Below are 19002 nucleotides of genomic sequence, written 5' to 3'. Positions count from 1 at the left end.
ACCAGCGCCTGAGAGTTCACTCTCTCAACCCTGAAACCTTTTTTTCTAACAACTGATTTGCTTTCCAAACTACAGGTCACAACGTTCTCCAGACTTCTCACTGCACCCGACTTAAAACCATTGGAGCAAATGTTGCAAAGTGTCACACTTCTCTCACTCCAGCAGTTTGACGCGGAACACCTCTTCTTGAAGGAAATCAGGTTTGTGGATAAAATGGCTTACATACTATTATCGACACACTTCATCCATATCGAATGCGCCAAATAAGCAAAGAATTCATAATGCTGTGTTAAAGTCCAAGTAAAAAAATAAATTAAGATATTTAAAAAATATTAACTTCAATTCACATTATTGTTATATATTATTATATAAATAAATCAAATTATTAGATTATATAAATGAAATTATTATTATTATTAATTAAATGTATATACTACATTTGACTTTTGTTAAGTCTGAAGCAAGTAAAACAACAAGGACGTGGTTGCAAGCTTTGGAACTGACCATTTTCTTCGACTTGTATTGTTGAGAGGATGAAGGCAGTCCAATGTTGTTCTCGTAGAAATTTCCTCACCGCTGACGAACAAAACCTACACGAAGGACCCGGCGACAAGGTCCTCATCGTGCAGAGTGAATTCAAGGAGGCCACTCATAGTCTCCATCTAATTGCATCTGCAAAGTAAGCAACTATCATTTTGGGCATTTCCATGTACTTGTGCTACAGTACTGAACTTTTGCTGCCTAATTGTCAGGTATTCCGCTGTAAATGAAATCACCAAGATCACTCAAGATGGCTTGGACTCCAGGGTTTTCGTCTACTTCATCACCAGGCTTCCAAGGGTTCAAGGAGGGACTTGCTATGTTGGATTTCATGGCGGTACGGTCGCTAATTAGCATTTTGTCGTAAATATCGAAAGAGTCATTTCAAGACATGTGAATCTTGACAGACCCCTGGACGTCGGTGCATCTAGATGACCTCAGAAAGCCAAAGGACATATTCACAGGCATTAGAAAATTGCAAAACACAACAATTTGTCAGCTGTTTGAAACAAAGATGAACCAACCTCAAGGTGGGAGATATTTATTTTTCATTTGATTGATTTAAAACATTTGGTGGTGCTAAACGAAGTCTTTTAACAGCTCTAGAGGCGGGTGAGGCGGGTGAGGTTGGTGAGGTTGGTGATGCGAATGAGGAGGAACCAGACCCAATGGATGTGGAGCATGTAAGACAAACCTCTCATTTATGTTTTTTGTTTTTATCATTTGCTTCAGTGTTGAACAAGGGCCACGATCTATTTTCAATTTTTTTTTTTTAAATGCCAACTTCAGGGGTGCTTTAGAAATGTAACGATTGATTATTATTTAGTTCATTTAGCTTTTGATCGCAAAATAAATGATTTCTGGGTGCTTAACAAAGGGTTGCTAGAAACCACACCCCTCATCAGTATTTTGACCACATTGTAAATCAATATAAATACCGAAGAATCCATTCATTCATTAAACCCAAATTTGAGCTGGATAAAATGGGCTCAATTAATGGCACCGCTTTTGTTGACTACACAATGTTGTTATTGTGCAGAACAAAGATGACACTGGCCTGGACACCACAGCATTGGTGCGGAGCTGTGTGCAGAGTGCAGTCGGCATGCTCAGGGATCAGCAAGGCCGGGGCTGGCGCAGCACTCAAAGACTTGAGACTCTTCTGATTCTTCTCAGTGACACTGACCAAGTCAAAGGTAGTGGCCACTTAGTACATTTTTGCTCGTGTCCCTGGTTAACATTGGTGCCGTTTATTTGGCAGGTGACTTCCTGCAAATTCTGAAGAACCGTCTTTACTTATTGCTAGCAAGTGAAAGCAACTTTTCATCCGCCTCAAGCAATTGGGTCAATCTGGTGGCTTCTAATATTGACGCTTTACAGGAAGGAGGTACATTTTGGTGAGTGGCATCCTCGCACAATACAACATTTGTCTTTAGAAGTTTTAACTATTTATTATTATTATTATTACAGCCACTCTTTATGGAAACGCATTCAGGCCGTGGTGACCCCTGCCTTGGCTCAACTGGTTTCAGTCATTGACGCTGACCAAAACCTGGACATCTTACTGGAAGACCATAGTCCCTCTGTGAAGAGGTTGTGGTTACACATCTTCGCAGATGACAAGTTGCTGGAAATTCCACAGCCATCTCTTGAGTAGGTGGACATCATAGCCTTCAAAATCAACCGAACAAATACTGCCCTAGCAACATTGCGTGATTTCATTTGTGCCAGTTGTCGGAATACACAAATGAGTTATATAGACAAGATTATCGTCCGAACCCGTTAACGGGGCTGATATTTCACATTTCGCCTATTATCCGCATAAGCCTTTTTTATGTTCAACCAACAGCCGATAAGTGATCAATTTAAACCTGAATCAGGGATTAATAGTTTCTCTTATCGAGCTTTTTTTTTTTCTGTTGTAGTTACATTAAGCAGAAGAAATGTTGCAATCTTAGTTTTGAATGGTACTTGCTATGACATGTTAAAATATAATATTTACATTTAGATACTTTCAATTCACTTTATTTATTAATTATTCATTAATTAATGATGACTTCACTTAATATTTTGTATTGGTTAGAAAATCACAAATATTGGTTGTGGCAGTTTTACATTTTGAGCATGAGAGCAATTTTGGAACTTTCAAGTCTGGACTACTTTCTTTATCGTGCATTTTCGCCCTCAAACAGTTCAGAGACAAAAACAATTCCTGTACGAAGCTACATCGCTCAAGGCAGGGACTTTACCTTCAACATGCCTTTCTGTGGGAGGATCAAGCACTACTTAGAGGAACTCTGGGTTCATGCGCATCAAAATGAAGGTATTGATCCATTGCAGAGATTGCACTTGTTGATCTTTTGGCTTTGGTTCACCCTGAATTTCTCTTGCTAGGTCATACTCAAAGATTCATTGATTTCTTTGCCAAAACATCATTGGGACAATACATAGCAAAAGACACCCCAGAGATGCAGTATGAGTTCTTTGATCGTTACCTGTGTGGGTTTCTCTTCTTGACTATAAATGTCAACCGTCAAGAGGATTTGAAGGTTGGAGTATTTGCAACATTGGTGACATCAATTAGTACACGTGTACATAACCATGCATTCATCCATGCTCTTTGCACGCTTTAGCTCTTGCATGCAGCTTTGAACAGCTGTGTCACTGAACTACGCCGGGAATTTAATGACAACGATGCAGTTCCGGCGCTTCCGTGGGTCCATGCTGCCTATCACCAGTCCAAGAACCGACTCCAGAACCTATTCAGAATGGTCTGCCTTGAACCGCAGGTGACTGACAACCTCTTAACAACTCCTGAATTCACGGATGGAGTTGAGCTGGTGAGTTTTGTATTGTTGTGTTAAGTGTGTATAGTTCAATTTAAGTTGCAAAAATTGGTGTGCAATAGATGTTGCGGTCTGTTTTTCTTTTTTTTTTTTACTTTCCTCTCATCACATTGTCTAGAACCGTGTTTCCCAAACTTTTTAGAGTCCATTTTTGAAATCGCCAAACATAAATTTCACAAATTGTGTCATGTATTCAAGGTGCTTGATGTGTATGCGGCTCTTGTTTGCCTGGAATACCTGGAACCTGGACCCCTGGAGACAAATGCCCAAAGGCAAGCCTGGGTTAGACGAGTGAACAAACTCAAGGTCCCGATTGAGCTGGTCTGCTCGGAGGAGAGCGTAAGACACTACCGAGACAGGAGCAAGACGATTGCCAGCCAAGTTCGGTAAGTCGAAATGAAATGAAAGAAGCTTTTAAACAAAATGAATGATTTACTTCTACTTCTCAGCGCTCGCTGGAATCGGATATTTTCACTGTCCTTATTTGTGGAGCACTTTGAGACGCAACAGAACGAGATAACACCTTTCGCGATGAAACACATGAGACGACTCAACCAGGTTGGTGAGAGTTGTGCGCCAGTTTAACGGATAAAGTCAGGCACCATGAAAAGGAATGAACTTTTCTTTCTCAGGCTCTCGAAAACAATTCTGACCTTAAAAGTCAGCAGCCGTTCGAGGCGATGATTCGCCTGCTGAAAACCTGCAAAGACGAAGCTGTCCAACAAGTCTTCAGGTAGCATTGACTGCTCTTCATCAGTGTCTCGTATTGTCTTCTTGTCTATGAGTCTGTTTTCATTTGCTGTGTCCAGGTTCAGTTCGGTCCCTTGGTGCTCGCTGTGTCAAGGAGACCCACATGATCCCGTCTGTTTGCCCTGCGAGCACATCTTCTGTCTCTCATGTATCAAAAAGTGTCTGGTCCCCTGTCAGATGCATGTCTGTCCTCACTGTAAGCAGGCACTTCCTGATGACTTCACCCCTGTTCTCTCTGAAGACTTACGGTTGGTGATAGTAGAACTTGGATTCATTTCCAAATCCCCATGAAGTGAACCTGTTTGCAGCAATTATTTTCTAACATATGTATTTTTCCCTACTTTCATGCTCTTGTACCTTCTGTGCAGGGTTCGAGTTGAACAACACGCTTTGTTCAGGAATCAGTGCAATGCTTTCTTCATCGACTTAGTGTCGAGCGTGTGCTTCAAGGACAACTCTCCACCATGCCCAGCTGTCATTCGCCACTTGCTGTCTTTTCTTTTGGTGGAAGCCAGTGCTGCTCCTATTCTCACCGGTACCTACTTTCTTATTCTGTACTCATTCATGTTTGGAGTTTCCAGACATTTTGTTCAATTTTGCTAGTCCATCTTTAACATTCATGAGTGGCCTTGGCACCCATCAATCATTTTTTTTCAAGCAGAACATAACTGTCTCAATCATTTACGATGTCTCTTTTTGACGAGCATTTTAACGCTGCATTGTTCTTATCTTCTCAGAAAATTGGCAAACAACAACCAAGGTGCTCTCTCCGTTTGATGACTCTGCGGATAAAAACCCAGTGTTTCGATCAAGTCTGCTTAAACTTCTACTGAAGTACAGGTGGGATATGCCAACGTTTTGTATACATTGTAATTTATTTTTTGTACATCATGGACATGGTAGTATAACAATGACTAAAGCAGGTAGCTTGTTTGGTAACTACATGGTACCTGCAAGCTTGTCTTTTCTTGCTCACCATCTGTCCGTCTGTCTGTCCACGGCTAAGTGGTTACCACACACATAAAGATTAGTGATCATAAACGTTGACGAAGTTTACAATTATCGGCCCTGACTTGGCAGTTTCTCATAGCATGAGGTAATCTTTTGGCAACATCGGCAAATCTGGCCAGCGCTAACTTCGATTGAGCTTTTTTTCCCCACGTCTTGTTATTGCAATGTGTTTACCCTGCTTAACCAGGCCATGAATTTTACTCCCTCACAGTTTTGAGGACGTGAAAGATTACCTGCAGCTACACCTACTGGCAGTCGAGCAGTGCCACATACTAGAGAAAAAAGAGAAAACCAAACTGTACTGTATCTACCTGGATTGCCTGCAGGTATACATATTTATTTGTTCCAATTTTAGTTTTTAAGGGGTCTGATCTACTGTCAAAATAAAACATTTAGAATCACTCATTCCAACAAATAAACCTGATGTTTTTCTGGAAATATAAGTCATTTTTTTCCCCCCAATTTATCATTTACTTTGTCCTGATGTTTTTATTATTGTTTGCAATGCCTCAAGTTTTGGATGTAGGAAAGAGCGCAAGATCTCATTTCACTCCACAATAGCTAATTTCTTATCGATTTTGTTCTCGCATGGAGGATGCCATGTTTGAGACTTTCCAGTTCAGGTCGGACATGGACAAGCAGGCGTACATGCGTCGCGAAACTCCCTTCCTGAGATGGGTCCCGCAGCAGCTTGGCCCATTGACGGAGGAGACGCTGGTCACAGTGGAGTATCTGCAGCTGGTGGCGAGAGTGCGCATGGATCTGGATTTAGCTGCGACTATCATTGCTACCGGTGAGTAATGCGATACATGATGACCGACTGCCGCTGTGTTGTGATTGAACAATGCTCACCCATCACGACAGAAATGCCGGACGGAGGAGAGCCGAGTCAAAGCGACCCCTTCCTGGAGAGTGTGGTGAACTTGTGTAGTCGCGGTGGCAACAATTGGTATCGTGTCTACTTGGTTCGTAAAATAACCAGCCAACGCGGAGTGGAGTTTGCCCAAGAGCTCCTAAAAACGAATGGCAAGCACTGGCTATTTCCTGAAGAAGTTCAACAAAAGGTACGGTTGTCCGAGATGATGATTTTTTTACTTTGTAAAATCAGTGGTGGGAAAAGTTTGGCCCGGGGGCCCACATACGGCCCACTTTCTTCTTAAAACCTGTACATTTTTAGATCAAGAGTCCTGTGATTTTCCCCTAAAATGGAGTCATTTATTGGCTTCATATATTTCATTTGAATCACTCTTAGGATGGACAAGCCATCCTAGTTGACCATTATCTTGTGTACGGGGAGCCCTACAAGAAAATCAGAGATGCAGTCTCAGATGCAATCGAAGCCAGCCAGTTGGACTGCCTCGATAAGATTTGCCAGGTAGGTAATAATGTTTTTTGTTTGTTGGATGTATTCACTGGAATTTTACTCATTTGCTTTGGCTTTTAACTTTTAGGAGTGCACAACTTCACCACAGAGGGCAACGCTTTACCTGCTCTTGGCTCTGCACAAAGAAGTGACCAACTTCTTTAGAAACGACAGTGTATGTCTGCATCAAGATACGGAGGTACTGTAGATTCCTAAATAAGGAGCCAAGCAAGCGTTGGCGAGGTCAAGCGTGACTTTTTGTGTCTTTCTTTGTTCACCACTTCCAGCTTTTCTGTGCCCTGATGAATTTCATTGACACTTCCAAAGTGCTTGCTAACCCAAAGGTCAAGGCCTTTGCTCGTGCTCTGGTAACCAACCATCCTGGGCCTTTGGAGGTCACTCCTGGAACATCTGGGGACTATTGTGCATCCTTGGCATTGGCTGTTCACCTGGCTGTTGTTTTGCTTTGCACAAACCAAAAGATCGTAGCACCTCTGCAACAGCTAGCAATTGAACCAAACACCATGCAGGTACTGTAGAACCTTTTAGAGCAGGGGTTTTGTGTCCAAAAAATGGTGCAAACATAATTACAGATGTCGAAACTGATTTGTTAACTGGAGAGGCTTTTAAAAAGTTTAAGCTAACATGTCGGCACAGGTCTCATTTTTGTTTGAGAATACAATTATTTTGAGAAAGGCGCATATCCAGATTCTTTTTTTCATAAAGACAAAATGTAAGCTGTTTCTTTTTTACTAACAATGGTTTAAGATGGGTTTGACGGGATATTAAAGTTATTTGAGATAGTAGATTTCATCGTTTCGTCTGTCCACAATAGGCCACCTTCTTGCCTACCATGCCGCAGGACAAGTTAGCAGAGGCTCAACAAGCTCTGGGGAATTCAGAACCACTCAGGTGGTACAGTAAGTTTACTTTTTTTTTTTATCTCATTCGTCTATTAGTCTGATTTAAAAATAATTCATATGATAACATATCAATTCTGAATTATTTTCTTATCATAGCGTGTCCAAATGGTCACCCCTGCACGGTTGGAGAGGTTAGTTGTTTTTATTCTCTTCCAAAGAGAATCTCTTTCTGCATCTCTATTTGTTTTCATATTCCATTGTGTTTTTTTTTTTTTACCTTCTTCTCATCAGTGTGGCTTACCTATGGAGAAACAGACTTGCCCTGACTGTCAAGCCCCCATTGGTGGGTTACAGCACAAAGCCGTGAACAATTTTAGGCAACTCGAGAGCAGGTGAGTGGCCGACATATATACGAATTCAAATTTATAATCTTGAAAATCCTGGAGGGTGTAGTAGCAGAGGCATGACATCCAAAGGTTATGTACAGCACCTTTAGCATCATTGCGCGTGTTTTGTTTTCAGGAGTGACCGCACTCAGACGGGCCACATACTTGGCGACCCTGGTCGAAGGGACAATGCAGACATGATGGACACCAAGCACCTTTCCCCTGTTCCCTTCACAGTCATTCGCATGCTTACCCATTTAGCCATGCTGGTCGGCACCTTCGACCACTCACAGGTGTCACCAATAACTTTTTTGGAGCATGCTTGGCGAAGATGAAATTCATACTGATGTCTGTGTTTTGACAGACTATTGCTTCCATCATCAACCCTCCAGTCACTGAGCCGTGTTCATTTCTACTGGCCCACCTGAAGAAAGACAAGGAGCATCTTGGTAGAAGTCTGGGCAAAGGGACAGATGACACAATCGGCGCTGCTCACCTGCTCATCAGTGGCCTCCTGGAACCTCAGCAGAGCTGTAAAACAAAACCTAAAACTAACCTTTACTGAATACTTTATATTCTCAGTTGTTCCATGTACATTCTTTAACCTTTATTTTTTTTTTATTTATTTAGTAGTTACTTATTTGAATTTGGACAATACATATTAATCAATATGTCAGCAAAAGCATCAATGTAAATATGCCCAAGTTAGCACAGTAGCTAATTTTCATCCATTGTTAGAGCTTTACTGCGGTTCCTCACTTATGATGGGCTTTTCTAAAAGGTCTGAAACGATACATTTCAATCAAGCATTATGGAATAAAGGGTGTTGAGATTTTGGAGTTTCTACTAAATTCCATTGTTTAAGTTTACCCGTGAAAACTTTATCTATCTGCAAAATGGTCCAAGGGGACGTGGTAATATTTTTGCATGATTTTTATTTATTTTTTTATCTGCTTTCCATGATTTAATCCTGTACTTTCAGGTGACTCTTGGAGACTCTCCACCAATGGCAAAAGAAATGAATGGGAGACGCAAATGAGCCTCTGCATCACACCCAACCTGAAGGTAGCTTCCGTTTCGGTGATGTAAGCAGCAGTAATGTTCAATTTCACAAATTCCACTCTCCGCCCTGCAGCATTTGGACAACCAACTGAAGGAAATGAACGTATCCATCCAGACGGACTCTCAAAATTCTGGCAATCCCATCATGTGGCTGCTGAGAGACAATCCAGCTTCTTTTTTGCCTTCTCTTCGCGTTGATTCCTCCCTCCATAGTTCTGCAGTGTGGAGCTGCAAGGAGAAAGTGTCTCTGCAACATCTTAACCATGCGGTGGAGCTGAACGATGGCAAAGACACCCTTCCTGTGCTCTGGAGATTTCTTAACAAGGTTAGTAAATGAAATCCCGACCTACACTGAAAACATGGTTGAAGAATGAACGCTGGATCACTTTATCATTTCAGGAAGCAGAACTGCGACTGGTGAGGCACCTGCCTGACATTCTGACTCTCCACAAAGAACTCCTTAAGCAATTTCTAAACATCACAGAAGATTCATACGGCACCATCGCCCAGTTCCTCAACAGCCAGACGGGTACTGGAACAGCGGCTCCACTCACATCCATGTGTCTTGTGGACATCATTTTTGTATATTTGACATCTCTTTGCAGGTCCATTCAGAACCCAGTACAGGAAGCACATCGACACATTCCTGACGACCTGGAATCAGCTCAGATCCTCTTTGGCAACCTATGGTGAGTCCTAAAACCATCGCTTGTAAATGCAACAAGTTTGACTGTGTCAGCTGACCTCAGTGGCATTACCAGATGATATCAGAGTGCCCGCCGAGTTCTGCCAGCATGACTTTGACACCGAGAGTGACCTCAAGGTGCTGTTACCGCAGCGGCACGGCCCCGGGTTGTGTTCCACCGCCCTGGTTAGCTACCTCATCGGCCTGCACAATGACATGGTCAGATGTGTGGACAATCACACGGGAGAAAAGACCAGGTGAGGATGCTCATTATTTTTTTATTCATAAAAAATGTTAATTTCCACATAATTTCGAGCTTACCAGTGTATATTCAGTTTCGATTCAGCCGCGGTTTTCCATTCTGCTGCTTGTAGGAAAATGCCGGAAAGAAAATGTAAATTACAATGACATTATTTTAAAAAAAGATTTGCTTTTGTTGGGGGTTTTTTCCCCCCTTTATTTCACCTGACAGCTTTAAACTGTTTTTTTCCCCCAGCATTGATTGCCTCATCTTTTCCACAAATGTTTTTCTTTGTAGGTGAAAAGGAAAACAAATGCTTCATCTTGGGAAATGTTTTGTCAACAAAAATGTTCAGTATGTTAACAGAAGCGTAAATAAAAGCCTAAATATATATATATTCATATATCAATGTATTAAAATGAGCCCCTCAAACTTTGATCTCGCATAATAGAGAAACCAATTGGATAAATTGGCAGCCGGTAAGCAGAGCACGTCAGTGGGGCCTTAAAAGTGTGTTTTTGTTTTGTGTTGTGTTGTTTGATTTTTGTTTCATTTTGTTTTGTGTTATTTTGCTTTTGTTTAGTTTGTTTGTTTTGTTTATTCATATTTGCATTTACCTTGCTGTGCGAGTAGCGTATTTTCCGGACTATAAACCGCCAATTTTTTGCACAAGCTTTCCTATCTATGGATTTTTCATGATTTTGATCATGTTGTGTAATGTGTGCATATTCTCTTACATATGGAAATTAAACAATACAATCATATTTAGGTGCGGTTTATAGTCCAGAAATTATGGGTGTATATAATCTCTGTATGAAAATACTTCCAGGAGTGGACTAATTATTATTTTTTCCCCTCACCCAGCTACGAGGTTAGCCCTGTAGATTTGACAGACCAACATGTAATCCAATACGAGCTGGACAGGGATCTGATGCCCCTGGTCCTCGCCAACACCCAGTACAGCGTGGAAAGGGGCCAGGAGACCCTTCGCGAGTACGATTTGCCCAGGATCCAGAAACAGATTTTCTCCCGCTTCCTTCTGGGCAAACCAATCATCAACCTCAATGTGAGAACAGAGCCCCACTTTTTTTTTTTTTTTTTGCGGCCCTATCGGGTCAATTTCTCACACTGGCCACAACTCTCAATTTACTCACAAATTTACTCACAAATTTGTCACCTGTTTAGTTGAAGCTACCATCTTTGCATAAATGACAACAGATAGTTTGTTGTAACTTATGCCTTCAAGTAGAACAACATTAATTTGTTACTCCCAAAAAAATGAGCACATCTATTATTTGTAGCGCATCCATTTATTTCAGACAAAAGTATTCAGCCAGGCCGTGGCACTGAAATGCATTTCTCCCCTTCTATGTCCGTCCCTTCAACTACAGGGCATCCCAACACTTGTGAACAGGCCCGACCGCAACTATAACATCCTGAAAAACGTCGGAGAGAAAGTCAAACAAGTGAGTTAGGCTGCCGTCATGAAAGCATCACACAGACGTCTACCGAGCATTGACAACTTGTATGCCAACAGGAGCCTCTCACCACCCAGACCATGTTGGAAATGGCCAAGGAGCTCCACGACTACAGCGAGGCATGCGAGGCCGTGTCCATTTTGGAGTTGGCCCTGGGATTCCTCGCCACGGATGGGGGAGACTCTCACATGCGGCTGTCCAGCTACCTGGAGGACGTACTGCAGATGAGAAGCCAGATATCGGACTGTGTCTTCAAGGTGGCCGCAACTCATCATTGTTTCTTGCCTTTTTGCCCTGTTATACAGTATTTTCAATGATGCCTTTATTTTGTGTGCCACAGGTCCTGAGTTGGTGCTATTTGAAACATTGTGTGGCCTTGTGGCAGATGCTGAACTCTCTCAAATCGGAAATTATGCTGATGCTCAATATGGTAATGCTTGCAACAACTTGTTATATATATTAGCCAAGCCAGCAATGTGCTCACAATAGATTAGTATTTTTTCAGTTCAGTTTTTATTCATCATTTGGAGTTAGCTGTAGTATTAGTTTGACCTCATGTATGATATTAATTGACAAAAATTAAGGATATTTTTGTAAAAAAAAAAAAAAAAAAGTTTTATAAACCTGTAATTCCATCTAGTTTTTATTGAAAAAAATTTTTTTATTAACAAACTTTTTTTTTATTTGAGCTTTAGTTATGTTGACAGTTTCCGTCAACTATAATAACCTTGGTGAGCACTTGGATTTGTTCTTCACTGTTTGTTTCCCTACAGGATCCTTTTAAAAACGTTTGCATGCAGTACAAGCAGACCCTCGGTGATAATGAGCGCCGCCTACTGAGTTCTTTCTTCTATGGGAGCAGCACAGACACCTTCCTGCTGGAGCTGCATGACTTGCTGGTGCTGGAACTTAAGAATCCCAAAGCACCAGAGGAACGCAATCCAGATTGGAGGTACTTTAATGACTTGTGCAAAAGCAGAAGGTTACGCTTTTTATTTTGGTCGTGAACATATAGCAAAATGTGATCTTTGTTTTGTGTGAGTGATGTCATACTTCTTGAGCTGATGTTTTTATCTCTTCAAAGCCTGATAGCGATTTTGGACCCTTGCCTGGAGGACAAGTACCCGGATTTCCCATCAAAAATCTGCCTCTCTCATTGTGTTGAAACATGGAAGTTCATCATTGCCATCAAGAAAGTGCGTATTAGCAGGCAAATTGGATAATGGAGCGTTTTGTGCCTTCATTTTTTGCCATCATCCTTATCTGTGACTGTTGAAGATCATTTGCACTCCACTCCACAGCAGAACCTCCCAATTACAAATATCATCTGTTGCTTGCTGGTTGACTTTCAGCCAATATTTGGAAAATGGGCAGAAGGGTGACTCTTAAGGTTCTGTGGAGAATTAGACTTTTATTTTTATTTTTTTCAAACACCTTGCAGGCCTACATGTCTAGTGTTAAAAAAAATTATGCAGCAGACTATTATCACTTTTGCCTTTGAGGATTGTTATCAATATTTTGCCAATAAAAGTTGTTTACATTGTTCACTTGATTTTGTTTGATCATTTGTGCCACTTATCCAGAGCTCCAGCGGGCTACTGTATTATTTTCACAGGGCTTTGCTAGCTCACAGTCTGGGCCATCCATCCATTCGTTCATTTTCAACATAGCTTGTCCTGGTCAAGGTCACCCGGGCCACTGGAGCCTATCCCAGCTGACAACGGCCGAAAGGCAGACTACTCCCTGAACTGGTCACCAGCCAGTCATGGAGCACAGAGACAAACAACCAGTCACACCCATTTGCTGGCTAAATTGCAAGTCAAATAAGATTACGCTCATTTCAATCAAAACTGAATGAAATCAGCATCACTATTAAAGTGTCTAAAACTCTTATTATCTTTTGTTGTGTCTTTAAAAACATGTTTGATTGCATATTATGACAACAGAGTGCAGCAATTTTCCATCCTGGTTGTTTATCAGCGAGCGAGAGAGAACGTTATGTCATTCCCGACATGACCGGGTCAATCAGACTGACTGCCTTGTTTACGCTCCCTTGCTACAGTACAACTCCATACGGTTCTTGGAATGGCTGGCTCCGCCCACCTCACCTTCTCATTGGCTGAGAAGCAGTAAACAGTATAATAAATGTGCACTTCACGAGTACTGCTGCAGAATGTAAAGAGGAGCATCGCGAGCGTGAATTACGTCGCCGCATTTGATTGTAGCAACGTTTTTATTTTTTAACAATGACGAGCAGAATAAGATTTGTTAGATCCATGGTGAAAGCGGCAGCTGTGGCCAACGTTCCTAAACATGTGGATCATTTCTCCAAATTTTCGCCATCTCCGCTTTCCATGAAGCAATTCTTGGATTTTGGTAAGTGTTGTTCACATTTTCGCGAGAATTAATGAAACGATGGCTTGAATTGGTTAATTCATTGCACTTTATTTGGACGTCTGTTTACATTTGGTTTAGTTTTTATTCGAGATGCAGTTTCTTCCTGATAGGACGAGTCACCCTATATCACAGGTGTCAAACTCAAGGCCCGGGGGCCAGATACGGCCCGGCACATCATTTTATGTGGCCCGCGAAGACAAATTGTGCATCAAATTCGTGTGTCATTACTAGAATTGCAAATTGTCTTCACTTTTAATACCTTTTTTTTTTTAAATATTTGACCAGTTTTTCTTTACTCGTATGACTACAATGCAGCCCGAGAAAAAAATGTTTGACACCCTTGCTATATGCAATTTAACAATTTGTGTGGGTAAACACGTAACACATTTTCCAAACAACCTCGCCTACTAATTCAACGCCATCATCATACTCAATCTGGCAGTTCAAATATATAATGATTGTCCAACGATGCTGTTGTTTTTATCAAATGTTATATGTTTGGACTTATATTGTTGTACTCTCAAGGTTCAACCAACGCATGCGAGCGCACATCATTCATCTTTCTGCGCCAAGAGCTTCCTGTGCGTTTATCGAACATCATGAAGGAAATCGATCTGCTGCCGGACAAACTGCTGGCGACACCCTCCGTGCAACTGGTCCAGAGCTGGTCAGTGACTTTCATTTTGACTGTGGCTCTTTATTTTAAAACCGAGTTAATCCCTAATTTAAAGAAAAAAGCTGAATTCCTGAGTTTAAAAGGTTTTTTCCCGTTTTTTTTTACAGTGCATTTCAGTATTTTTTCTTGGGTCCACTATACATATAATTAGGGCACCGCTGTGAATGCCTTGATTACAGATAAATTTTTAAATCTGCCATCTCACAAAAACTTGACCTGGTTGACACTTGATGGGTAGCCAGACTCTTTTAGTCAACAAAGAAGTCAATTTTCTCTAAAGTGTGTATGACGCACTTCTGTTGCAAATGCTTTAAATTTCATCGAGCTACTTAAATCCATCTGCTATAAATAGCAATCCAACAGATTCCTTCACAACACAAGAGGGTGGGGAAGCAGTGAGAGTGAATGAACTTTGTCCCACTTCCTCGTCACGTCTCTGCCTTTCCTCATCTTGTTTTTCCTCATCCTGCTTGCATGTTGTTGTAGCTGAAGGGAACATTACGTTCAGACTAACGTCACTACTATCAGCAGCTCAAGTCACATAGGGGTTGATATGGACGTGGCTTAGTGTCATGTTGCTATTATGTTCTTCGAATTGCCACAGAGGCCCACCACGTGATGGGGATATTTTCATCTCAGCTTCATGATGTTTATGTTATTTAACTTGCCCATAAAATGTAGTGTTGACAGTGACGCAACAAGAAGGATCTGGTTGTCTTCAGTATTTGTTTGTCACACTTACGCTTGTACTCTCTTTAAGGTACATCCGAAGCCTGATGGAGATCTTTGATTTTCTTGACAAGAGCGCAGATGATCAGAGAACTCTCCAGACGTAAGCACTATTTAAGGATTAAATAACAGACAGCATCGTTCAGATGTTAACAGGATATCTGGTGCTCTTCATCTTAGGTTTGTAGAAGTATTGGAGGCAATCAGAAACAGGCACAATGAGGTCGTCCCTACCATGGCCCAAGGAGTTATTGAGTACAAGGAGGCTTACGGTCAGCAGGATCCTGTGACTGACCACAACATGCAATACTTTCTGGATCGCTTTTACACCAGTCGAATTTCTATCCGCATGCTCATCAACCAACACAGTGAGTAGCAGCCTCACACACTCTGTAAAAAAAAAAAAAAACTAGAACACACACACTTTGACCTGTATGCAGTCACCAGATCATTTCTGTGTTCTGATTATGACTCACATGACCATAAGATACGGTTTGAGATCAATCTTATAATCAAATGACCTATTTATGAAACTAATACGTCGTTTTATCGGTCTGCAGCACTTGTTTTCAGTGGAAACACAAACCCGACTCACCCTGGTACCATTGGTTGCATTGACTCACTGTGTGACGTATCTGAGGTTGTACGAGGTAAGCCTTTGTTTTTTCATGAAAAATTCTAAGTCTGTGACTTGGCATTATGTCAGGTCCCATATAGTTCAAATCGATCTAACAGTGACCAGCTAAAGATGCAAATACTCAATATGTGAGACTTTTCTGGGTGTGTCATGCAAGCAAAGCTCTGTGGTTTCTCTCAAGACATTTAAAGTACTGTAAAATTGTCCGTAACAATGAATTATAAGAGCTTCTCATATTTATCATATTTTGTACAATTTTTGTCTCCCTAGATGCTTATGAGAGCGCAAAGTTAATGTGTGAACAATATTACTTGGGAGCACCTGAGCTGGAGTTGAGACAAATGAACGGTGAGAAATATTTTTAATTCAACACAGATAATCACATACTAGTTGGGTGTTTCATGCGAATATAAAGCTTAAAGTGCCTTTTCTCTTCTTTAGCAAACAGTATCAGACAGCCCATCCAGATCTCTTACATCCCATCGCACTTGTACCACATGCTCTTTGAGCTCTTTAAGGTAATGATGACATTATATAAACTATTTTGATCTCCACAAATGAATCAATTCTAATTATGCAAAAGATAAATTATCATGTGCTGTTTTTCTTGGTCAAGAGGAAAGGATGCAAGGGCACCAATCAAGGATTTAAATTCTTGAATAGGAGTAAATGAGCGTGTGTTCTCATTGCAGAACGCCATGAGGGCAACTATTGAAAATCACGAGGCCAGCAGAATCCTCCCGCCCATCCAGGTTCTGGTTTCAGTTGGTGGAGAGGACTTGTCAATCAAGGTGACCAACATTTTCCTCAAATCTCTTTAAATCTCTAACACCCAATTACCATAATTCGATGGGATTAGCTCCTTTCTGCCAATTTGGTGTTACAACACCATTGCATAATTAAAAATCGATGTAAGTAGCCATTGTTGCTGTTACAAGTTTTGACAAAGCCACGACAATCTCTTTTGCTCGACAGATGAGTGATAGAGGGGGTGGAGTTCCTTTTCGGAAAACCGAACGACTATTCAGTTACATGTACTCCACGGCTCCCAGACCACAAATAGGGGAGAAACATAGAGCCCCTCTGGTGAGTATTTGGAACATAATATATTCAACTCATTGTAAGAGATAACATACATTTATTATGTGTATTTATTCATAGGCTGGATTTGGCTACGGTCTGCCCATTTCTCGTCTCTATGCTCGCTACTTTCAAGGAGACTTACAGCTTTATTCCATGGAGGGTCATGGCACTGATGCAGTTATACACCTCAAGGTAACAAAATATTTCAATATGGTGTCTACTGAATATTTCATGATTTGATTAAAAGATACAAATTTGCCATTCTGGGACTAAATTTCAAATTTTGTGCACTCAGATGATGTGTGATTTTTTTTTTTTTGTCCCTCCAGGCCTTGTCGACAGACTCGGTGGAGAGACTGCCAGTTTTTAACAAAACTGCCCTGCGGCACTACAAGCTGAGTTTGGAAGCAGATGATTGGTGTATTCCCTCTAAGGCGCCTCTGGATCTGACACTTTTTCGAACGGCCAAGTGATTCAACCACAAAAAAAAGACAAAGATACTGTTATGCTTGACCATAAAGTGTCCTTGAAAGGAAAGGACAGAACATGACATTGATGGACCAGGAGCTGAGGGAATCCAAAAAAAAAAAAGATGGTCATGTTTTTTTTCATTCATTCTGGCCCTTTGATCGAGTCTTTTTATGCAGTGGTAAATTGCTGGAAGAACAAAACATTGAATTATATCTTGAATGTAAGCATGGAAATATTAGTTTGAACTCATTGAACAGCTGAGCTGGACATTGAGCTTTTATTTGCTGGTATTGTTACAGCGGTGTGAATAGTTGAAAATCCTCATGTTCTGTTATACAGTATATTAGGATTTTAATCACTGTGAGTAGTCACTGGTTATATGAATGAAGTTTTGTGCTTGGTTTCATTCCTTCATTTAAATTAGAAGTGCTTTTGTATTATTGAAATTTTTAAGGAAATGTCAAATGACTTGTTTTTTCAAAAAAAAAAAATAAATACAGTGTGCATATGAATATTTGTGTTTATTCATATATTTTGTGCTGATTTATTTTCTTCTTTGATGTAATGGCTGCTTGTTATAGTCCATGTGATGTGTACGTGTTTGGCCAGTGAACTACGTAGGGGGAAGCAATAAACCTTGCTCGCAAACAAACTTATCACAAAGTTGTATAACAAAAAGTTGAGCACATTACTTGTTATACAGTAATGACCTCAAGTAGACTTTGAACTGCTGGCTGTCTACCACGATGCATTAAATAAATTATTTTTGAAAAACTGAAGTCATCTGCAATTGTACACGTGATGATGATACATTTAACAGATAGTGTCTTTGGTAGATTTCACAAAATCATTTTCATTTGCTTGTTGTAACTCAAACTAATCTTAAACTTCTGTGTTTTTTCAACCACTATAAATATCATGGTCAAAGGTCACAGGTGTCAAGCTCTGGTCCTCGGGGCCGCATTCCAACATGTTTTCCAAGATTCCCTCGTTAAGTGCACCTGCGTGAAAAGTTTTAGCTTCTGCGGAACGTGAAAGGAGCTAAAACTTTTCACGCAGGTGCGCTTAACGAGGGTCACTTGGAAAACATGTTGGAACGCAGCCCTTCAAGGACTGGAGGTCGGCACCCCTGGTTTAAGTGAAAGGTGCCACACCCGCCCTCACCCCCACTTTCTGATTGGCTGTTTGATCTGTGATGTCACTTGGACACTCCATTAGGTACACCGCCATTTTCAGGTGTACCTAATAACAGGCCAGTTCATTAGGGAAAAATCATGGTCAAAGCTTAACTGAAAGTGAAAAGTGCCACACCCACCCTCACCCCCACTTTCTGATTGGCTGGTTGATCTGTGATGTCACTCGGACACTCCATTAGGTACACCGCCATTTTCAGGTGTACCTAATAACAGGCCAGTTCATTAGGGAAAAATCATGGTCAAAGCTTAACTGAAAGTGAAAAGTGCCACACCCGCCCTCACCCCCACTTTCTGATTGGCTGGTTGATCTGTGACGTCACTCGGACACTCCATTAGGTACACCGCCATTTTCAGGTGTACCTAATAACAGGCCACTTCATTAGGGAAAAATCATGGGCAAAGCTTAACTGAAAGTGAAAAGTGCCACACCCGCCCTCACCCCCACTTTCTGATTGGCTGGTTGATCTGTGACGTCACTCGGACACTCCATTAGGTACACCGCCATTTTCAGGTGTACCTAATAACAGGCCAGTTCATTAGGGAAAAATCATGGTCAAAGCTTAATTGAAAGTGAAAAGTGCCACACCC

The 19002-nt window shown here is 41.1% G+C and overlaps 2 protein-coding genes across 8 annotated transcripts in view; both read left to right on the top strand.

The window, feature by feature from the left end:
- Positions 1–12770, top strand: part of rnf213a (ring finger protein 213a) — a 28156-nt gene extending 15386 nt beyond the window's left edge. For 6 of the 7 annotated variants that reach the window (XM_037257044.1, XM_037257045.1, XM_037257048.1 and 3 more), the window contains 39 exons: positions 76–200; positions 563–679; positions 753–877; positions 948–1070; positions 1141–1223; positions 1580–1736; positions 1802–1937; positions 2011–2193; positions 2733–2863; positions 2935–3089; positions 3174–3380; positions 3585–3772; positions 3836–3944; positions 4019–4119; positions 4196–4384; positions 4505–4671; positions 4874–4976; positions 5359–5473; positions 5742–5940; positions 6012–6211; positions 6400–6522; positions 6599–6709; positions 6798–7040; positions 7346–7430; positions 7530–7564; positions 7665–7765; positions 7896–8052; positions 8124–8292; positions 8742–8824; positions 8895–9146; positions 9221–9350; positions 9427–9510; positions 9583–9763; positions 10612–10813; positions 11139–11213; positions 11285–11482; positions 11566–11655; positions 11999–12177; positions 12310–12770. In XM_037257044.1, the coding sequence (XP_037112939.1) occupies positions 76–200; positions 563–679; positions 753–877; positions 948–1070; positions 1141–1223; positions 1580–1736; positions 1802–1937; positions 2011–2193; positions 2733–2863; positions 2935–3089; positions 3174–3380; positions 3585–3772; positions 3836–3944; positions 4019–4119; positions 4196–4384; positions 4505–4671; positions 4874–4976; positions 5359–5473; positions 5742–5940; positions 6012–6211; positions 6400–6522; positions 6599–6709; positions 6798–7040; positions 7346–7430; positions 7530–7564; positions 7665–7765; positions 7896–8052; positions 8124–8292; positions 8742–8824; positions 8895–9146; positions 9221–9350; positions 9427–9510; positions 9583–9763; positions 10612–10813; positions 11139–11213; positions 11285–11482; positions 11566–11655; positions 11999–12177; positions 12310–12448 (5550 nt within the window). In that variant the 3' untranslated portion in view covers positions 12449–12770. The remainder of the gene's footprint in view (positions 1–75; positions 201–562; positions 680–752; positions 878–947; positions 1071–1140; positions 1224–1579; positions 1737–1801; positions 1938–2010; positions 2194–2732; positions 2864–2934; positions 3090–3173; positions 3381–3584; positions 3773–3835; positions 3945–4018; positions 4120–4195; positions 4385–4504; positions 4672–4873; positions 4977–5358; positions 5474–5741; positions 5941–6011; positions 6212–6399; positions 6523–6598; positions 6710–6797; positions 7041–7345; positions 7431–7529; positions 7565–7664; positions 7766–7895; positions 8053–8123; positions 8293–8741; positions 8825–8894; positions 9147–9220; positions 9351–9426; positions 9511–9582; positions 9764–10611; positions 10814–11138; positions 11214–11284; positions 11483–11565; positions 11656–11998; positions 12178–12309) is intronic. The other variant, XM_037257046.1, reaches the window with a different exon arrangement.
- A 608-nt stretch (positions 12771–13378) lies between these two features.
- LOC119126042 (pyruvate dehydrogenase (acetyl-transferring) kinase isozyme 2, mitochondrial-like) lies at positions 13379–17997 on the top strand. Its single transcript, XM_037257052.1, has 11 exons — positions 13379–13601; positions 14148–14289; positions 15059–15130; positions 15208–15395; positions 15588–15677; positions 15935–16012; positions 16106–16182; positions 16357–16455; positions 16640–16750; positions 16826–16939; positions 17077–17997. Exons 1-11 carry the CDS (start codon positions 13472–13474, stop codon positions 17218–17220), a joined length of 1245 nt encoding a protein of 414 aa, XP_037112947.1. The 5' UTR covers positions 13379–13471; the 3' UTR covers positions 17221–17997.
- The last annotated feature ends 1005 nt before the right edge of the window (positions 17998–19002 follow it).

This window comes from Syngnathus acus, chromosome 8, assembly GCF_901709675.1.
Source record: "Syngnathus acus chromosome 8, fSynAcu1.2, whole genome shotgun sequence".
Classification (NCBI taxonomy): domain Eukaryota; kingdom Metazoa; phylum Chordata; class Actinopteri; order Syngnathiformes; family Syngnathidae; genus Syngnathus; species Syngnathus acus.
Note: the sequence above shows the minus strand (reverse complement) of the source record. Positions and strands in the feature narration are given on the sequence as shown.

Coding starts and splice junctions, on each gene's coding strand:
- LOC119126042 (XM_037257052.1), top strand. CDS start 13,472: ATGACGAGCAGAATAAGATTTGTTAGATCCATGGTGAAAGCGGCAGCT. Junction 15,678..15,934: donor CGTATCTGAGGTTGTACGAG/GTAAGCCTTTGT, acceptor TTGTCTCCCTAG/ATGCTTATGAGAGCGCAAAG. Junction 16,183..16,356: donor TGCTCTTTGAGCTCTTTAAG/GTAATGATGACA, acceptor TTCTCATTGCAG/AACGCCATGAGGGCAACTAT.